The 15015-nt window shown below is 41.5% G+C and overlaps 1 protein-coding gene across 1 annotated transcript in view; it reads left to right on the top strand.

Annotated features, from left to right (window-relative positions):
- LOC103462623 (glutamate receptor ionotropic, NMDA 2A-like) overlaps nucleotides 1-10335 on the top strand; it is a 32693-nt gene extending 22358 nt beyond the window's left edge. The window contains exons 10-12 of the mRNA XM_017304849.1: nucleotides 2643-2826; nucleotides 4932-5718; nucleotides 5805-10335. Of these exons, the coding sequence (XP_017160338.1) occupies nucleotides 2643-2826; nucleotides 4932-5718; nucleotides 5805-6801 (1968 nt within the window). The 3' untranslated portion in view covers nucleotides 6802-10335. The remainder of the gene's footprint in view (nucleotides 1-2642; nucleotides 2827-4931; nucleotides 5719-5804) is intronic.
- The last annotated feature ends 4680 nt before the right edge of the window (nucleotides 10336-15015 follow it).

The raw sequence follows: 15015 nt of genomic DNA, 5'->3' as shown, positions 1-15015 counted from the left end.
AAGTTTGAGTGTTTAGCTTGTTAATTGTATTGTTAGAAGCTATTGTTTGCACTATTCAAAAACACTTTTTATTAAACTGTGGCAATAGCAACGGTATAGTTAATTTCTATCATAACTATAAGTTTCAGGCTCAGGATTTTTTTTACTTTAAGCCCTGTATGTTGCTGCTTGAATTTGTGGCTTTAAAAACCCTTTATTTGCCAAACTCTCTCCCTCTGTGTGGTAAAGAGGAGAATTATTTGAGTAGAGTCCAGCTGAGACCAAAATTTATTTGCTACTCCACGGGAAGAATTGCACAGAAGGGAAACAAAGCTACTGAAATCATAATATTAATATCATTAGGTACACAACAGGCAACGGTGGCAACGGCGGTAGGAGTTCACCCTGCAATTGGTCTACTGCTGGTTCGATTCCCAGTCTGCCTGCCCTCGTCGTTTGCATCTCTGGTCAAGACACTTCTGGTGTTGGTGCAAAATATACAGCCTTGCTTCTGTCAGCCTTCAGCCATCATCAGCGTATGAATGAGCCCTTTGAGATTTCAATTGAAGATATAAAGGGATGAATAAATCAAATTAATCAGACACCCTCAGACGGAGGCTGCTGAAACGCCTTTGAATCCCTGCTGGTAGACGTAACAGATTCAAAACTTAATTTGTCCCAACATCAATCAGATTGTTAAATAAAGTAGGAACATACAGACCAGGCTTCTGATGCTCTGGTCTGATTTGCTGGTTCATTTACTTGCTGGAATGCATGCAGGAATGTGCAATATGTGTTTTTCTATTTTATTGTGGGTGTTGTGTGCTTTGGACACATTATGATTGTTTTTGTCTATTTTTTCCTAAATTGTTTTGTTTATAGACTTTAGTTAAATGACTTTTTCCCTGGTTTTTGATATATTTAGGAGTTTGAATAATTTTTTATTTTTGTAATTAATTTAATTGCGTTTAGTTGTAGCGCTGTTGGTCCGCCTATATATAGGCTGGATTCGACACACGTGTGTGTGTGTAGACCCGTCCCTTTGTCTTGTTTCTGCTCACTCCATCACCACCTGGGATGCATCTTGTTGAGGTGCACGCATGAAACCAGTGGCTGTAGGCTGCAGCTAACGTCTCCAGCCTGCCATGCGATAGTTCTGTTTGTTTGCTTTTTTGTTGTGATTTTGGCCTGGTGGGACCGGTTGTCCTGTTTTTGATTTCTTCTTTTGCAATAGATTCTTTTTTGTCTTTATCATTATGTTTGAACCAGCAAAGAATTTCTATAAAACTTTTTAAATATCTGGGTTTATTTTAGTCCATCAGAACCAGAACCTGAAGGTTCTCCATTAATGAATGTTCCTGCAAATATTAGTGGAGAGTCGACCACAGCTGCTGCTGCTCATGGCCCCTCCCCCCACCCACCCCCACCCCACAATAGTGAGGAACTGGAATAGTCCTCAAATGGAATAGTCACTACCTCGTGTAGAACCAAACCGCACTCAACTGGTTAGAGTGCAACTTGCCAATGGAAAAGTGTCTTTAGTTTTTTTTTCCTGGTTTAACACCCTGTGAGAGGCAGAGGCCTGCTTACAAGCCACTGTTTAGTTCACATCTGTTGAACCAACCATGCAGGATCCTGGCTCTTGAGGACTCACTTTGGACACTGGTGGCCTAAATAAAGGCTTTCAATTGCTGCCATGTGATTGGATGAATTGCTATTTGAGTCAAAAGTGGCAAGTCTATATTTAAAAAGAAAGGGAATAGATGAATTAATGGAACATTTATACCATGGAGAAAGCAATAAAACCTAAAAGAAATGATTTTCTATCTTTTATTTTCTTTCATATTACATTTTTTTACATAGTTTTTACTGACCTGAAAAAATACGTTTTCCTTCTCAAATTCCAGACTTTTACAGGCTGCAGAAACTTTGCAGAAGGCCTGTTTTCTCCATTCTCTCACTCTCTCTCTTTCACACACACACATTCACAAGCAGGTCTACCAAGTTAAAAATGGTTAAATGTATGCAAGTCCCATAAGCTGATGAAACCACAGATGGACTGGTTGAGGCACAGGCATACAAACCTTAATGTACGCACAGAACACAAATGGGCACAGTAAGAGCGACCACTTTTCCATTATTCATATTTGATGCCTCTGTCTCAGGCAGGGCTTTTATTCCAGACGAGCAGCATTTCACACATTAAGAGTCTTACAAAAAACGTGTTCAATGTGTCTCCAAGTGTGTGTCTGTCTCAGCGTGCACATGCTGCTTGAGCTGAGGTGCTGGAGGTTAAGTGACTGTAGGAAGAACATTTCCTTGCACTCAGAGACCCCCCTCCAGTGACATCATCCCCTAGATTTAGTTATCAAGCACCACTGAAAGTAATTCATCTAAAAAAGTGGTGATTATCTCCCTTTGTCATGCTATAAAATATAATGAGGTTAAGGTTTCCAGTAAACCCTCTTAAAAACAAAGTAGGGGTCTCTATTACTTGTCTTTGCAAGGAAATGAATCCTGTGCTTATTTGTACTTTCTTTGGATAAAGTCACTGATTTATGAATCACCTTTACTTTTCAATTATCTCTATCTCAGTCGGCCTCTGTCTCTAATTTCCTCACCTGCCATTTTCTCTTTAATTTCCTGTCCTGTGCTCATCTCAGGGTATATGGAGCTGTATCCACGGCGTTCACATCGACATGAAGAAGAAGGCGCCTGAGCTGGACTTCAGTCCTCAAGCCAACATGCTGCACTTGCTCAAATCTGCCAAGTCCATCGCAATGTCATCACCCAAACGCAACACTGTCCTCCTACAACCCAGCATCCTAGACATGATGTCAGGCAAAGGTACAGTACCACTCTTACATGCAGTGTTTTGCAAACGGAAGTTTTTTTTTTTACATTTTGTCCCATTAAAATCTCAACTTCAGTGCCTTTTTTTATTTAAATGTGATAAAACACAAAGTAGCACATAATAAAAAAAAATGCACTGCATCCAAAACATGTAATATATAATGAAGTGTATGTATTTGAATTCCGTTTCAATAGAGAATTATTCTACATACAACAGTTGCTTATTCTTTTCTTAAAAGCTCCAACTCAGAAAGACTGACTGGAACGCATCTATAAACATCAATTTTCCAGTTTTGCCAAAGATTCTTCTCTTGGACTGATTTTTGGGTGACTCCAACATATGAATATGCATCAGTCTAAACTTTGCAGCTGTGGCCGTGTGGTCATGGTGGTTGTCCTACTCAGCTCCACAGTTCTTTAAACCAAAACTATGCTGTCTTTAAAAACTGCTCTGTCATGGTTTGTAGGTGAAAGTCAGACCCAAAAGCAGAAGAGGCTGATACAGCAAGTTGATGAGTTGTTTAATGGAAAATAATAAAGAAATAATAAAGTAAGAATTTGGAAACAAAACGGGCACCGTGTTACATGTAGGTGACGGGCTGCATCACCTGCACTGGTGAAGGAGGAGGAGAGGCTGTTAAACACTGGGAGGTTGATTGCTGGAACAATGGACTGGGACTAATTACTAACAAGGTGCAGCTGTGAGAAAAGCAAAGAGAGAGAGGGAGCTGCTGGGAAAGACTGATCAAAAGAAAAAGACTGAAACTTTACTTTTCAGAAAGTAAAGTTCATGATAATGAATAAATAAGTAATGATAAATAAGAATAATGATAAATAAGTCTCATGATAACGAATAAACAATAAGGTACAAAAGCAGACACAAAATAACCTGGGATCCTGACATGCACAGTATTTTTTATGCTGTAAATTTGACCTGTCTCCAATCTCACATTTTTCATTGCTATATTTTACATTGTGCAAATTTGCCTGCTTCTGTTTCTCTGTCACTTTACTGGCAGTACACCTGATTTTCCCCACTGAGGGACAATGAACATTATTTGTGTTCTGTTGTAATGTCTTGCTAACAGGTGAATCTCTGCCCTGTTTATGAGTTAGGTTCCATCAACTCTGAACGGTTTCTCCATCCCTCCTGAAAAAAAAAAGCATCTCCACTGTATGATGCTGCCGCCACCTTGTTCCCTTATGGAGATATTTATTTATTTATTTTTTAACCTTTATTTAACCAGACAGATCCCATTCAGATCAACAACTTCCTTTTCAAGGGAGACCTGGCCAAGATAGGCAGCAGAAATGTTAACTACTGTTGCAAAAATTACAGTCAAACAGAAGAAAATAACATTTTAACACTGTTTAAAATTCAAAGCAATCTAAATAAAACCATTTTGTGTCATGGAATTGGCCATGAAGGCCTTATATTTTTTATTAAACAATTGTTTTCAGTTTAGTGTTGTAGTGTGGCAGAATAATGACAGAACTGTAAGAGTTACCATGTAAAGAAATTTCTCCCACCTGGCCCTGTTTTATCAAACTCACAACTTTATTATGAGAGTTTGATTGTTCATGCTTTTAACAGATCTCTGATTTCTGAGGCCGTCACAAAACATTTGGATTTCACAAAAATAATAAATTGCTCTATTGCTCTTGTAACTTAAAAACTTGGTTGTAGGTGAAAGTCAGACCCAAAAGCTGTCACTGATGTGGATTTATCAGTGACAGCAATTTTTCTTATTTTTTTTCTTTTAAAAAAAAAAAAAAACATACATAATTTTCCAATCACTTCCCATATATGGAATACTCTCTTAATAATAATATACTAATAAATTAGTGGCAGCAAGGAGACAAAATGTGAAAAAGCTTACTAATTGGTTTAACAAGTCACCATTTGATGCAAAATAACCTCTATATGTTTTCTCCTATTGTTCATATTTGATATGTTTATTTGAGTGCTTACCTCATCTAATAGATGGTGTTTTCTGCGTGCCGAGGTAATAGATAATGTATCAGCTAACTGGTGAAGCATTCATGCAATCATCCAACTGTTGTCTGCTGTCTGAGGAGCATGTCTTTTTGTCTCCTAGGTAACTCACTCCACAGTCTGCCTCAGAAGGGTCCTGGTCTCTATAGCAACGCTGCGGGTCCACAGGCTTTCCTGTCATTGTCCGGGCGACATAAAAACCATCTTAACAATGCTGCACCATTTCCCGGGCAACAAAAAGCCCCGACTCTCCAGACCAGCCCCAACAAGCCCCAGCTGTCAATCACCGATGATAACGACAAGAACCGCCTGGCCGGGCCTGCTATCACTGCATCAAAGCCACGGGCCTTATGGAAGAAAAGCGTGGAGACGCTGAAGACTCAACCGAGTGTGGTGTCTCCTGGAGGCCCAAGCCCCACCTCAGCCTCAGGGACTGGGCCTCCACAGATGAAGAGCCAGCGCTACCTGCCGGAAGAGCCGCAACACTCAGACATGTCAGAGTGTTCTAGTCGACCTCCATCGCACAAAGATTCTGACTCTATGGCTGCGAGGGGCGGATTTAAACCAATCAATCAGCTGAGGAAGCGGGGCGGCGGTGGAGGTGGAGGTGAAGGAGGAGGAGGCGGTCGAGGATCTAAGATCTATTCCATTGACTCTGACCAGGCCAGCCTCCAATCTGCTCCTCCCTACCAGAGAGACAGCCAGGGGGGAGGTGATGACCACAGTTACCCCCCTGACCTCTTTCCACCTGACAGCACTTACTCACACTCACACCAGTCAGACGCACCAATTATGCAGCTGAGCGCCAGCCTCCTGCACCACAGTCACAGTGCCGAGGCTGACCTGCACTCCCTTAAGGACAAGAAATACAGCACCTACACACACAGCAAGTAAGGGTTCCTGCCAAAAGTAAACTAATAATTATTCACATGGTTGAATTGTCTCCATTTTAATAGTTTTTTCTTCCCCTATCTAGTGTAAAGGACAAATCTGCAGGATCATTTGAAGCTCCTGGTTCTGGCTCGGCCATCCAAGGCGCCAGGCCTGGTCACTGTCGTACCTGCCTGACCAAGCTCAGCGGTTACTCTGGCCTCTACACTGTTCGATCTCCTCAAGCGCGCTGTGACGCCTGTACCCACCTGGGGAATCTGTATGACATCAGTGAAGACCACCTGCACTCACATTACGCCCACACTCACCCACACAGTGGTGACATGTTTACTCACTACCTTCCACAGAGCGAGCTTGGCCTAGTGGGCGAGGGCGACGGGCTTGTAAGCCACTTTGAGCCCACCCCATCTTCGCCGTCTCCTCTGCCCGCTTCCCCATCAGCCCAACACCTCCAGCTGAGTCGGCAGCACTCCTACGAGAATGTGCTTCCAGACGGCATTCCGGAGCGTCAGTCACAGCCTCACCCCCACATGAGAGGACTCAGCCTTCCTGACAGGGACCGGGACAGGGAGCTGACCCTGGATGATGGGGCTTATGCCAACGTCCTCACAATGCGCTCTGACCGCCCATACAGCAGCCGCAGCCCGCCCTCTCCGTCCCCATCCCACCACCACAGCCTGGACATCCCGATGCCTATGCCGCGGCGCTCAAAGAGCCTTCTGCCGGATCGCCCATCACACAATCCCTTCCTGCATTCAGCCCCGGGCACAGCACAACGAGACAACACCTCCCAGGCTGCCGCCCGCATGCCGCAGAAAACTTCCTCCCACGAGCTCTACAAGCAGAGGATGCAGCTGTCCCTCACCCTCGGCAACCACGGCAGCCATCATGTCAACCAGCATGGTGGTCATGTTGACCAACAGGTGTTTTACCCTCTGCAGGACCCTCCTGTGGTGGCCTATATGGTTCCACCCGCTGCCTCACAGCCAATGAGCTATGTGACAGCACCGCGAGCCTCGAGTGCAGGCGGCAATCGGCCTCGGCTGTACCGCCGCATGCCCAGCATCGAGTCTGATGTCTGAGAGTCACAAATAACACAGCTTTACTCTCACCAAACACACAAGCATGCAAGGAGAAGGTGTGCGTGACTGGACCTGGCAGCTCTGGTTCTAAGCACATATGAAGATACACACACACGCAGACACACTCATGGGTGAAAAACTGAGCTCAGCAGCGGACCAAAGGGATTAACAGTGAAACAGAGTAAATACATTTCTTTATGAAAAGCCTCTGTAGGGCAGTAAAGGGGCCACAGGGACACCTGGAGGCAAAGTTGCAAAACGAGTAGTGTGTGTGTGTCGGTGTGCGCACTAGCCGGAAGCTGTGGGCAGCAGGGTACAAACTGACAATACTTCTAACTAGACAGATGGAACTCCTTGTGGAATAAGCAGGACACTGTTTGCAGAATCTAACACCAACAGTGGGATCTGACAAAAAAACAAGAAAATGTTAGGAAGACGAGCAAACCCATCCCATCCTTTCTGAGTTAAAGGGTCACAGACAATCCCCTTTTACCTGAGATTGCACACAGACGTACACATGCATACACATTTCACCCCAACAGTACCCATCCACCCACCCCTTCCTCTCCAGGACTCTCCTGTTGCACTATAATTTCTCCTCCTGTTAACACGTTTGTTGTCTGAGCCTCTAAACTGCACTGCCAGCATGGCTTACAGAGTAGTTCACTACCAAGTAATCCTTGACTTGAATCAAAATTACTATCTATGTAAAAGACTGGAAGGCAGGCGGGAAGGTGTTCGGGAAACCAGTGTTAGAGTGACGCTCCTGCCTGCAGATGTGCAAACACTCGAACACACACACACAAACTAAAAACAGATTCTGCTTCTGTTTTTTACGGGAAAGCTCAAACTTACCGACTGTTTGTTATTGTTGATGTCAGTTAATTGAACATTCCAAAAGGTGGACCAAACTTGGCCACCAAAAGAAAAAAAAGAACCTCTCAGGATGTTGGTGTGTGTTCCTGAGTTTCTAAATCTAACAGACAAAGTGCAGCATCCTTGCTTCCTCTCTTAGCTAGCCTTCAGGTCTTACTGCATGCTTCCTACTGCCCTGTGTTACACTTAAACTCCTTATACAGGGTCATATATGCACAGGCACTCACACCCGCACAAACACAAGGTACATGCACATTATGACATATACGCACATGTGCAGATTCGCAGTAGTCTAGTAGAATAAGGTGGTTGTGTGCGTGTGTGAGTGTGTGTGTGTGAAGCTATGAGATAGCTTCTCTTTGTGCACTTTGTAGATTTTATATCTCTGCCACCCACACAGACGTTTGACCAAAAAACACTTTTGTACGGAATAATATGAATATTCTCAGTCACTTGCTGGATAGAGGTTTTTCTTTTTCCTCATTTCTTTTTAGCAGGTTTTAGGGTACGGTGTAGGGCAGAGCTCTTCCTGAATCAAACGTTTTTAGCATTAGACAAAGGGTTACAGTATCATGCATACAACACACACAGCACAAACACTTTTCTCTTCCTTTGTCTACTTTAATGGAGCTCATCCCTCCTTTGAGTCTTTTTCCGCTTACCTAATCGGATGGTTTCTGTTTATTCTCTCTATTGCTTATTGCTCTTCCCCTGCTCCCTGCCGTAGAGTAGATAAAGTATCAAAAGAGTAAAGTTCAGTCTTGGTGTTAAAAAAAAATAAATTTTTGATGGAGATCACTTAATATCAGTAGTTGTGAGAGATCATCAGAGTCCGCACTATTTCTCATAGGATGCAGTGTCCTTTTCTGATTCCTTCCTATGTAAAACATAAGGACTTGCAGACTTTTTAATGTATTCGTAGTGAACGTTTAGGCAGAGTGCATCTTCAGGTGCAGGTTTTCATCATCAAAATTATCTTTAGAGTAGCTGGTAGAGTATGGTACTGGAGTACTCCTAACCTGGAGTAACGCTGTCCTGCCTTTCATCCCAGAGAGGTACTCGAAGAGACTTGTTTCAGAAACAGCACACATACACACAAGCACACACTCGACAGGCCGGCAATGTGCATATGAGTGTTTTAGAAATCCATAACCTACCAAGCAAGGGCATTGATTTTTCAGCACAAGGATTTTGATAGAAACAAGAATTGATGTCCTATTAGCCGAGTGTCTGTCTCTATTCTCTTTTTTGTTCTTCTACTCTCTCTCTCTCTCTCTCTCTCCCACGAACAGCCACACTCACTTCTAAACAAAACATATGTGACAAATGCGACAGAACGCAGGACAGGTTAATAAAAAAGGAGAAAGGAAAATGCACCTTTGAAAGGTGAGTGCTGCCCCTATTTTGGTAATCTTAATAGGTTTGTTTTGTGAGTTATATACACAATATCAGGTTGCAATATTATACTTCTGTACAGAGATTTTTTTTTGGTTTGTTTTAACTGTTTGCAAATTCTTTCATTTGTTTGATTTAAATGGTATTAAATATTGAACTCATTTGAAATGCAACATGACTTTTTAAATTCTGCTTTGAAAAATGAAAGGCATGTTTTACATTCTTCTGTCATTTTATTCTCCTACTCCTTCCTCTAAAGTGCTACAAGTTGGGACCTGACTGTACAGTCATCACAAATGGTTTAGCACAGTAGTTAACTATGTGGGTCAGCTGACCAGTTTTCCAACTTACCCAGCTGAACTGTATTCGATGACTGCCCAGCTTGCGTGGTTCAAACATCCCCATTCCACCCACTGTGTTCTCTTCCACCACGTGTCTGTTCTTTTCCACCTCTGAGTGTGAGAGTATGCGTGCGTGTGCGTGAGTGTGTGCTTCACTTTGTGAAGCCATTTGTATAAAAGAGAGGATGTGTGTATTAGAGGTTACTTGGGTGTATGTGTCTGTGTTTTTGACATATTCTTTCTTTCATCCTACACACAACATTTGACCTGGCTTTTATTATTCATGCAACACAAATACATAAACACACACGCACGCACACACACACACACACGCACACGCAGCCACACACACACACACACACGCACACACACACACACACGTCTCTATTGTCATGTTAAGAAAGCATGTAGAATAAGTTTTGTACATCCAACACCAGAGACTTTTCTTTTTTTTTTCCAACCCTTTAATTTTGATTATTTTGGGGTTTTGTTTTTGTTGCTGCATGATGTGTTTGTGTTTTCAGTGGTACCTATTTTGCTGCAACATCTGATTTCTCCCTGGGTTTGGACTCTCGGGGCTACATGCAACAACACACACACCTTCCACCCTGACTGACATACTGTACCTTTCAGTTTCCGAGTTCCACACCTTGTATTTTCTGCTTTGATTGTGAGCAGCACAGCACCTGGGCGAGGAATTCTTTGTATGGATTTCAGAACTAACTGAGATCTTAGTTTCAAACTCATTCTTCCTGCTCTGGGTGAAAGGAGTGTGTTGGTGTGTAGTCCTGTGAGTCTCTGCAGTGTATCAAACCTGTGTATAAGTTCAGGGGTTTCAAAGCTACTAGTTGTGTTGTAAATACTACCTTATCACTCAGTACCTCTGTACAATCTGTAAATAAGTAAAGGTTACATTTTTCTACTTGTGTGAGTCTTGTTTATCTATCTAAACTGTCTGTCCATATATTTATCCATATATCTAGCTAAATTGCATCTTTCTTAGCAACCATACCTTCTAATTTGCTTGTTAAATTAAGTTCATTTCAACTTGAAGAAATTTATTTCTTCTTCGTCCTATTTTTTTTTACGTATAATCTTTCCAGCCAGCTTCAAAATTTGTATTTGGCTATCATACCTGCTAGTTATTGTGCTAAAGAGGCTTTTCTTTCAGTGATAATGCAATATATTTTTGCAATTTTGTTTATTAATATGTTTGGTTAATTTAATAGATTTTAATCTATATTTTCAACTTGATACAATATTTTGACTCTTTCTTGCTCAGTTGCTTGCTAAACAATTAAGCTATTTTGTTAGCTATCATGTCTGTTTGTTTTTACTACTTAAATTTTACGTTAGGTCCCAGAATTAACACGGTCACAATTTCCAGGAAGGAGGACTTTCCCAGCATGATCACATGACATCATGGTTTAACCAATGTCTGGTGCTCAGAGCAGCTTCTTTCCCACAGGCCCCTGCACTGGTGGGGGACGTCTGCCTGAATCCTTTTTCTTACTGGTTGAGAATTCCTGGCTTCAAAAGAGTGACTAAATGAGATTCGTGCAATTACAAGCCATGAGAAGTTTCAGTTCATCCACATTCAAACTAATCAAACCAAGCAAAGAACACTGCATGCATAGGAACAGCTTTGTTCCCCGTCTATCAACTGGTAACTGTTTCCCAGCAGAAAATAACCTTCAACCTGGCTTATCGAAGCACCTGCAGAAAGAATGTTAATATTATTCATTCCCCTAGAAGAAAAGCTGTCTGATAACCTGGACTAAGCAGTTCTTCTCCTCTGTCCAGAGAAGACAACCCCGAGCTCAACACACATGCCATGTGTGTTAGTCAGACCAGGACTCTGCCCAGACCAAACTTCCCCAGCCTCTTGCTTGAGTGGTTTGCCACTGTACATTAGCTTTTCCTTTGTTTATTGAACTGACCAAGGCCACCAGTTTGTTTGTTTTTTGTTGTTGTTGTTGATGTTCATTGGACACCTTTCTTCGATAATAGGATTGATCAAAGAAAGGAATGTGTCTGGGTAAATTTAGAAAATTTAGGTTAGAATAACACAATTCATTGTGGTTTAAATTGCCTTTTTTGAATTGTTGATGCTTGATCTGTGTCAGACCACAGCAGTCCTAGAACAAGAACTGAGGATTCTAACTTTTTCTCCATATTTTTCTGTCCACTCTCCTCATTAACCTACATAATGCAGGTCCACCAAGTCCTTAGTAATTGCTCACATTATCTTAGGTGCAAACAGAAAATGCTTAATGCTGATGCTAAAACTACGGTAGCCACCATTATTGATTCTGCTATGTTACAAACCAAGGTTTGTTTTTAACCAATGTTAAAGACAAACCTTGGTTTTTAATCATACATATTCCCACTGAACTGTGATATCATTGTTGGTTAGTGGTTTCATTCATATTTGTTCCTTATCCCATTTTTTAGTAGTTCACTACATATTTGCAAACTAATTCTAGTGGAAAACTAATTTGGCCTCATTCAAAATTCCTCAAAATAACCCTGGTTCATACTGAACTGTGATTGTATCATTTTAGTGTTTTTTGATTTATTCTTATTTGTTCCCTTCTTGTTTCACCTTAGGTAGTTTATCGGTTTAATTATTATTTCATTTTTACTTAACTTGAAGTCTGAGTATTTTTGTTAATAAATTATAACATTTTGGAGAGACGTTGTCTGTGTTTATTCCATATATGTGTGCAGTGCATCAGTGATCAACATAATCATTTCATCTTGTTACTCAATACCAAACATCAACAGGCAGTTATTCATTAAAAAATAACAGACTGAAAATTATCTGATAACCATGTTTTATCCACACTTGGTAATCTTGATCAAAATACCTTATTTTGTAAATAATTAACTTTCATCTAGTTTAGATCAGAAATACCCAAAGTTGGTCATGGAGGCCCAGCATCCTGCATGTTTTAGTTCTCTCCCTGGTGTTAGTAACAACCTTCTCAGCAAGTCAATGTTCTTCTTAGGGCTCTAATGAGCCATCATTTGATCCAAGTACGTTAAACTAGGGAGAGACCTACAACATGCAGGATGCTGGCTCTCCAGGACTAAACCAGTGCTGTCACTGGTTTAGATAAATAGGTAGATTCATAACCACACCCAACCTATTGTTTCACAACAGTGTGAAGCCCATCTATCTGTGCACTGTATTGTACAGGACCTATGACCAGCAATCATTCAGTTAATCAATAGTATGCCATGCAGCTAATAGCTCATTGGGAATTACATTGGTATTAAACATTGTATGTCTATCAAACTATGATCATTTTGTACAAATGATCAAAGTTTCAATGGAAGAAAAAAAAAACAGGCACACTAGGTGGCAAACTAAAGATGCATCCAAATGAAATCTAAAACAGTTTTTGCTCTGCTGTATGTCAGAGTTGGAACCATTTCATTCCTTCATGATTCAAATTCAAATGGCTAAAACCAAACAATGAAAGCATGTCTGAACATCAGTGACGTGTGGTGAGGTTCATAGCTGATGAGGTTCATAGCTGATGAGGCTATGAACCTCATATTTGTAATCATAGATTATAAATATAGACCACCTACATGTTATTATTTACATACGGAAATTTGTGGACAACTCTGGAGTGCAAAAAGACTATTCTTTTACATGACATCCATAGCTGCTCTTCCACTGCAGCCAGCGCTGCCATTAGCTAAGCTAACAGCAGTGTATGGGTTAAGTTTCTTTTCTGCATTGTTTACATATGCAAACTGTAGCTAACAAAATGCACATTTCATTAGTAAACTAAACAAAAAAAAATTGTATTGCCTCTTACCTTATATATGAAGTCTGTGCGCCGCTCATTCTGAACAAAAATATCAGTTCATCCAAAGCCAAGTCTATCCTCAACACAATTTGGGAAAAGGAGGCAAGAAAAGGCAGTTTCTACCAGGACATCCACAAAGCCAGTCTTTTCTTTCTGTTTGAAAACAGCGGGTACCCTTCTGCCTCGTAGTTTGAAGCAAACCTTTCAGCTCCGGTGTTGGTCCTTCTTTACTTAGTTCCTGCTTCGATTGAAAATCTAATTTAGAAAACTGTTTAAGTGTAGAAATGTAGTCATCCACGTTGACGTCGGAAGAGAGGAGAAAACAATAAATATATCGCTGCACTTGACTTATTTACTGTATGGCTAGCTCACTGTCTCCTTTTCTACAAAAGAGAAGTCACAATACTATTGTCAGGGTTCATGAGAGCCCCCTGCCATGAGGCAACAAAACTGCCTGCCTCACCTTGAATCTGTTCTTTGCCATTTATGATCGCTCTTCAGCACACACATCATATACATAAGCTAAATAATTGAAAATCAGTTAATATTTTAAATGTTTTTTAACCATTTTTTGGTGACATACATACAAGGAGGAACATGCTCTCATCGAATGGCAGCCAGCGCAGTTAGCGAAAGGTTGCGCAATCTCTGTCTTCATAATGCTGCCTGTGTGTGTGTGCAAACAATATGTGTAGATATGTGTGTGATCACTGTTCTAGTAAAACCCCCAAGAGATGGACGCTCTAATCTGAGCGGAAGTGGGACAGGAGAGGGGAGCAGAGTCGCATGTAGACACACGTTTTTATGTAAAAAAAAATAAAATAAAAAATAAAAATTTGCACACTGGGAGGCTTGAGGATCTGTCACAAGCCATAGACCAGCTGCAGCCAGAAGAGAGAGGGGAACAAAGACATGAGGACGACTACACTTTTGTTTCCTTTGAAATTGAAACCTACCTAGAATTTACTACAGAGTGTCACTGGGCTGCATCCTTATGTGGTTACGTTTAGAAGTGTGTAAGTATACATGTTGCTTCCTCAGAGACAGTGTGAGGACCACAGTGGCCTAATTCTTCCTGACGTGATCCATCTGCTCGTATCTAATGGACAGTGTAACAACACACTCTTTGACACAAGCCGTTACCTTCTCTTTAATTTATAGAATTTGGAGACCCCCACATGCCCAGCTGTAATGCAATTACTGTTACACACTGCAGCAGAGTACATGTAACCCTGCAGGAACATACAAGACTTAACATTCATAAACACAAGCCCGTATTCCCACAGATAGGTCGACTTAATTTCCTGGCTGCACACACATGAACATGCGTTTGACTGCTCGACCACATATAGCCATACTCTAGGGGTGTGAGATGAAGCAGATAAATGAAGATAATTAATTTCCTGGATTAAGTGCGTCTACATCTGAGCAACCCCGCGGCTCAAGAGGAGTCAGAAGGAAAACAAGATGAGTAAGTTTGAGAAAAGTGGATGATGGAGGACTAAGAGGGTGATAGCACTGGCTCTGACAGGCCTGCTGTAGGCTGTTGGCACTTCCCAAGACTCCAAACATCCTCATTAACCAGAAGCCAGCCTACACACTTAACACGTGTGCTTCTGCCTGTGTGTGCAGTCTTGTATTATTGCTAAGCCGTTGTGATTGCGTGTGTGTGTGTGTTTGCATTTCTTACCTTGTAAGACCCATTTTCCAACAAATACTATGTTGTGAGGACACACTGCTCCTCATGGTGCTCAGAGTCTCTTTTTGGGTTGGTGTCA

Source organism: Poecilia reticulata, linkage group LG1 (assembly GCF_000633615.1).
Source record: "Poecilia reticulata strain Guanapo linkage group LG1, Guppy_female_1.0+MT, whole genome shotgun sequence".
Taxonomy (NCBI): Eukaryota; Metazoa; Chordata; class Actinopteri; order Cyprinodontiformes; family Poeciliidae; genus Poecilia; species Poecilia reticulata.
Note: the sequence above shows the minus strand (reverse complement) of the source record. Positions and strands in the feature narration are given on the sequence as shown.